Below are 6,641 nucleotides of genomic sequence, written 5' to 3'. Positions count from 1 at the left end.
CATTTACTAGTGAACCCGACTTGTGTTGACAACTACACGGTATAGCAGGTTTAAAATTATTGCAAATGGTCGGTCGACCTTTCATCTCTATATTTTGGAAGCCACCTTTATTAAAACACATAAATCTGCCCTTTGCCGCCAAAAATAATTCCTATACAATCTACTCATCCTTCAGTAGGTCTGTGACATTTCCTGATTGGCTTTAGGACTTGCCATTCAGTGATTGCCTTACCGGCCTACGTTGATCTGACTCATTTTATAAGCTGTACTATTTCCTATAGATCATTTTCCAGACGGTTCTGCTATGATTAGTGTCTGGCGAAAAGCTTCAGCAGATATTTCCTTTGCAACATCTCAACCAACAATTGATCCAGTTATCAACGCTATTTTCAAGTTTTGAACAACTCGACTTTCAAGATCTACGTATCTACATGTGCCGATGTTTATCAACGTTATATTTTAAGATCTGTGCAAGAACTCAGCTAACAGATGTTTAGTTAGATAGCAATGTTTAATGGTATTTGTTTCACCCATTGTCTGTTCTTTTACTCTACTCTAAGTATGGAAGTAATGCCTAACTCAACACGCCTCTGTTACTAGGTGGAAGAGCTACGTCAGAAGCTAGAAGAGAAAAACGCCAACATTGAGAAGAAAACACAACAGACTACCACTGCAACTCAGGAAAAGAACAGACTTGCACAAGAAGTCCAAGAACTCAGGGACCACATGGAGATCAAAGACCGGAAGATTAACGTACTGCAGAGGAAGGTGGGGGTGCCAATTTGAAAACCATTAGAAAAAGTAAAATATTTTACAGCAAAACGAAGAAATTGGTGGCCATTTTTTTGTTGTTTTATAAGATTTTAGACGATGTAAAATATCTTACAGCAAAACGAAGAAATTGGTGGCCATTTTTTGTTGTTTTATAAGAAGATTTTAGACGATGTATAATGTTTTGGTTACAAATTATACATAAGTTACAAAAAATTCGAATTTTATCTTTAATAAAATAAAGACAAAGTTTCTAGAGGGTTATTTTTATTCTAATTTAGACAAAGTTTCCAGAGGGTTATTTTTATTCTAATTTAGACAAAGTTTCCAGAGGGTTATTTTTATTCTAATTTAGACAAAGTTTCCAGAGGGTTATTTTTATTCTAATTTAGACAAAGTTTCTAGAGGGTTATTTTTTATTCTAATTTAAAACACCATTTTTCTCTTATTTAAACATAATTCTTATATACATTTTTTTTCAATCTAACTTAAAGTTTACTGTATAATCTGTCATCTTCTCCGTTTACTACGACTTTTGTCTTCTCTGTTTACTGTATAATCTGTCATCTTCTCCGTTTACTACTTTTGTCTTCTCTGTTTACTGTATAATCTGTCATCTTCTCCGTTTACTACGACTTTTGTCTTCTCTGTTTACTGTATAATCTGTCATCTTCTCCGTTTACTACTTTTGTCTTCTCTGTTTACTGTATAATCTGTCATATTCTCCGTTTACTGTATAATCTGTCATCTTCTCCGTTTACTATGACCTTTGTCTTCTCTGTTTACTGTATAATCTGTCATCTTCTCCGTTTACTATGACTTTTGTCTTCTCTGTTTACTGTATAATCTGTCATCTTCTCCGTTTACTACGACTTTTGTCTTCTCTGTTTACTATATAATCTGTCATCTTCTCCGTTTACTATGACTTTTGTCTTCTCTGTTTACTGTATAATCTGTATTTTCCCAATTTGCTTTATATTTTCTTTTTTTCCTACGTTTACAGTGTAATTTGTCTTCTTTTCAGTTTACTGTATTATTCGTCATTGTTACTATTCAAAGGTAATTTGTAATTCCGTTTGTTTCAAGATTAATAAGTTTAATGTGTGGTCTGTAATCCCTCTTCCAAATAATTAAAGGATATACTCTATTAGGATACACGGAGTTAAACCTGGTAAAACTTTGTAACCATTCATATCATACTCAATGTATCCGATACAAACAAGTTTTTCACTCTTTCTTTCTGTTTACCATATGATCTGTTATATTTCTTTACATTTACTTAAAAATATGTAATATTTCTTTTCGTTTACTTTATGATCTGTAACCCTTCTTTCCGTTTATTGTGTTATTTGTGACCCTTCTTTCGTTTATTGTGTTATTTGTGACCCTTCTTTCCATTTATTGTGTTATTTGTGACCCTTCTTTTCGTTTATTGTGTTATTTGTGACCCTTCTTTTCGTTTATTGTGTTATTTGTGACCCTTCTTTCCGTTTATTGTGTTATTTGTGACCCTTCTTTTCGTTTATTGTGTTATTTGTAACCTTCTTTCCGTTTATTGTGTTATTTGTGACCCTCCTTTCCGTTTATTATGTTATTTGTGACCCTTCTTTCCGTTTATTGTGTTATTTGTAATTATTCTTTTTACTATGTCAACTACTCCAGATGATGGAAACTTAATGGTGGCAAAACGTTTTATTGTGGTTGTTTTTAATCCCATTTTTAGGTGTTTATATCTCTTGTTTACCAAACCTACCAGGTTTAGATAATACATGTCTGATGGGTTTAAACCCTAGTTTACACTTGCTATCTTACTGTTTAAAAATAGAGCCTCATTTCTTACTTAGATTGAAAATCTTGAAGACCTGCTTCGCGAGAAGGACAATCAAGTGGACATGGCAAGGGCTAGATTGACCGCTATGCAAGCTCACCACTCCTCTTCAGAAGGCGCGTTGTCCAGTCTGGAGGAAGCCATCAGTGACAAGGAGAAGCAGATAACACAGCTTAGAGAACAGCGAGATCGCGCTGAGCAAGAACGAAACGAGGAGCGCGAGCTGCACGAGCGCGAAATAGCAGAATACAAAATGAAGATGCATGCTTTGGAGGGAGAAATGGACAAGCTTCAGGTACGACTAGAAAAAGCAGCTGCGGAGAAAGATCGTGTTGAGGTGAGATTAGAAAACTCCCAATCCGAGCTTGGTCAAGCCAGAGCCGAGCTGGAGAAGTTACAATCAGAAGTCAACAAGTCCCAGAGTGAATGGGAAAAAGGAAAAGGAGAGAGTTCGTGGCTCAGTATGGAGACTGAACGATTGAGAGAACAAAACGAGTGGTTAAAAAGTGAGTTAAACAAATCACGAGATTCGTACGGCAAGTCGAACTTTTATCAGTCTGATGAAGTGGAAAGAATACAAGAAAAACTAGAGAAGGTTCAGTCGGAACTGCGCCGCGCGCAAGCTGAGCTGCGAATGAACCAGGCAGAGCAGGACCGAGCACGCGGAGAAGTGGAACAGCTTCAGGAAAAACTAGAGAGATCTCAGGGAGAAGTATACCGCTTCAAAGCCAAGTTAGAGAACGCTCAAGCAGAAAAACAAAACTTACAAGACGAGTACGACAGAGTTCAAGCACTGGTTGCCCGTAGTCAATCAGAAAGAGACGTAGCCATAGCAGAAACAGAGAAGTTTCGGAACGAGCTAGAGAGAGTCCAAGGATCCCTTGGTAAATCTCAAATACAGCATGAAAAGACTCAAGCAGCACTAGATAAGGCTCAGCTGGACTGTGACAGAATTCAAGAGAAGCTCGATAAGGCAAATAGCGAAATACGGAGACATCAAACTGAACGCGAGCAGACACAGTGTGAGATGGAAAATTTACAGTCACAGGTTTATCAGCTGCAGACCCATACTCAGAAACACCAGCGGGAGAAAGACGCAGCTTTGATTGAAATCGAGAAGTTAAAGGAGAAACACGAAAGAGCACAATCACAGCTGCAGAGGCTGCAAAGAGACAAAGATGTCTCTCAGCATGGAATGGAACAGCTTCAGGAAAGAGTTGATCTGCTCCAGGCACAACTGAATAAGTCTAACAAGGAGAGAGAAAATACGCAAGCCGAATTTGAAGTAATCAAAGACAGACTTGAAAAGTCCCAGAACCAACTGGAGCGGTACCATGCTGATTACGACAATGCACACACGGAAAACAGAGTGTTAAAAGAAAAACATGACAAACTCCAGCAGCAGTTGCAGAAGCTGCAAGAAGACAAAGAAATAACAAGGGTTGAATGCGAGAAACTCCAAGAAAAACTGGAAAGGAGCCAGTCAGAAACTTTCAAAATTCAATCCAAATACCATCAAGTACAATCAGAAGTAGACAGACTAAATATAGAATTAGAAAAAGCACAGCTTGTAACAAACAAGGCAAAAGAGGATTATAAAAAGGCTCAAGATACATTCGAGGGTCTGGAAGAGATGTATTCAAGAACTAATTCCCAATTATCAAAAACAAAAGAGTCGGAGGAAAAATTGAGAAACGAGCTCGACAGATGCCAGATGGATCTGGAGGTTGTTCGAGACAGGTACGAGAAATCTCAAGTAGAATTACGACGAATTCAGTCAGAGCGAGATAAACTACAGGCGGAAGTGGATCGGATGTCCATAGATTTAGACCGAGTACAAACACAAGTGGGGAAGTCACAAACCAGCCACGAAAAGTCACAAGAAGAGGTTGCCAGAATGCACGTGGAATTAGAAAAGTTATATGAGAAGCTAGACAGGTGTCAGGTGGAATTGAGAAAAACTCAAAACGAAAAAGATCGGATCCAAACGGACAAGGAAAACATTCAGGCAGAGTTGGAGAGATATCAAATTCAACTATCGAAATATCAGTCCGTGCAAGATAAGTCTCAGTCGGAAGTAGAAAGGTTATATATTGATTTAGAGAAAGTTAAAGATAAGTACGAAAAAGTACTAGCGGACTTAGACAGAGCAAACGAAGAAAAAGAAAAACTTAATTTAGAAATCCAGAAATTGCGAGAAACTGACAATAAGGAAAATGGAAAGGGTTTAGGAAAACCAGACAAATATAGGCATTCAGAAGAAATGGAAAAGTTGTACATAGAAGTGGAAAAAGTTAAAGACAAGTATGAAAGATCCTTACAAGACATCAGTCAACTTCAAGAAACGAAACAACGCCAACAAAGAGAGATCGAAAGATTGCAGTTTGAGTTAGAAACAAACCCAACAAAGATGCACAGGGTTTCTTCATTCGAGGGAAAGCAAAAAGTGGACTATGAGAGGTTAGCAATTGAGGCAGAGAAAATAAAAGACAAGTTGGAAAGAAAAGAAGGAGAACTGGAGAAAATTCGTAGGGAAAGAGATTTGCTTCAAAACAGGGTTGATGAGCTGGAGACATCCTTAGCTCAAAGTCACAGCAAGGCAGGAAAATCTTATCAAGAACAATATGAACGTTCTGGAGAAACAGAAAAATTGCAGCAACAATTAAACAAAGCAGAAAATGAGCTTCAGTTAACTGTTACGGAAAATAACCGTCTACGAATTCAAATGGAGAGGCTAGAACAAGAATTAGACGATGCTGATAAGTACATTGCACGGTTTCACCAAAACCAGGACACTTCTAAGGAAGAAACTGGTAAGCTAGAAGCAGAGATTGAACGGTTGAGGAACAAATTAGAGAAGTCCCAAAATGAATTGTACAGTGCTGTGGAGGATAGAGAACGGTTACAGCAGGAGGTATTACATTACCAACAGGAGATCCAAAATGCCAAGTCATCGATGGAGTGGACACAAGATGCTCAGCAGTACTCCAGGGTGGAATTGGAGAAACCAAAACAAGAGATTCAATGGATGCAGAAACAAGCAGAAAAAATGGAATATGAACTTCAGAAGACAGAGGTAGAGAATAAAGAACTTCGACAAAAGCTTGAATGGGCCATGGAAGCTGTTACTAAGTACCAAAAGCAAGTAGAAGATGTCAAGATTGAGCTGGAAAAGACCAAAGAAGAAAGGAAAAATATGAAAAGTGATATGGCAGCAGATAACTTTAAGCCAGGAGAGAAAGAAAAAGCCCAAAGAGAGGTTGAGAGCCTTAAAAAAGAGCTCCACGATCAAAAAGCTGAAGCCCAAAGAATGAACCAAGAAATTCAAAGGTACAGAGATCAGTTAAGTCAAATTGATGAGAGCCACTGGACCAGTGAAGAATACGAAGGAGAGATAGAAGAGCTACACCAAGAGCTACAACACCAGAAACAAGAGACCGAGAAGATGCGAAAGGAGGCTCAAGAACTCAAGAGACAACTTATAAAAGCACAGGACGAAGCAAAGAGCTTTGAAGTCGAGAGAAACCGTTTCCAACAACAGTTAGAAAAACTGGTGCTAGAGCTGGAACAGAAAGAGGTGTGTTTGTTTGAATATCAGTTTTTTTTTAATGTTAACTTCTTTCTGGAAGTCATCACTGCTGTAGTCTTGATTAGGCTTAACTTTAGTGAAAATAACAGGGACTCTTGATTTGTACATGTTATTTGAAGAACACTCGATCATTTAATATCCACCAACTGAAACAAACAAACATGATAAACATAAAGCTTTAAAAATGTTCTCTGAAAGGTTTAATTAGACAGATAAAATTATTTGCACATAATTTCTGCAGTATTTTTGTCTAACCACAATGCCACATGAAAGCTTGCTACTAGAGGACTACTAAGTCCTAACTAGTGAAAGTGGGGTTTTGTCGGGGCACCAAACTCTTAGGCATTGGATCTATAGATCCCAGTCATGGCACTTGGTTCCATTGATCCCCGCCAGACCCTGTAAAGGCCCGTTTGCTTCAGCTTGTTTCAATACATTGTCAACAATCGCTGT

The 6,641-nt window shown here is 38.0% G+C and overlaps 1 protein-coding gene across 1 annotated transcript; it reads left to right on the top strand.

Annotated features, from left to right (window-relative positions):
* Positions 1 to 589: 589 nt before the first annotated feature.
* LOC106477686 (trichohyalin-like) lies at positions 590 to 6,287 on the top strand. The gene is made up of 2 exons (XM_013938226.2): positions 590 to 768; positions 2,616 to 6,287. Exons 1-2 carry the CDS (start codon positions 727 to 729, stop codon positions 6,285 to 6,287), a joined length of 3,714 nt encoding a protein of 1,237 aa, XP_013793680.2. The 5' UTR covers positions 590 to 726.
* The last annotated feature ends 354 nt before the right edge of the window (positions 6,288 to 6,641 follow it).

The sequence above is a fragment of the Limulus polyphemus genome, unplaced genomic scaffold, assembly GCF_000517525.1.
Source record: "Limulus polyphemus unplaced genomic scaffold, Limulus_polyphemus-2.1.2 Scaffold77003, whole genome shotgun sequence".
Lineage (NCBI taxonomy): Eukaryota > Metazoa > Arthropoda > Merostomata > Xiphosura > Limulidae > Limulus > Limulus polyphemus.
The sequence above is the reverse complement of the archived record's forward strand: the minus strand, read 5'-3'. Positions and strand labels throughout refer to the sequence as shown.

What these genes read in the sequence shown, in the direction of transcription:
- LOC106477686 (XM_013938226.2), top strand. Translation starts at nt 727, where the DNA reads ATGGAGATCAAAGACCGGAAGATTAACGTACTGCAGAGGAAG. An exon ending in TTAACGTACTGCAGAGGAAG is followed by an intron (nt 769 to 2,615) that starts GTGGGGGTGCCA and finishes TTTCTTACTTAG; the next exon opens with ATTGAAAATCTTGAAGACCT.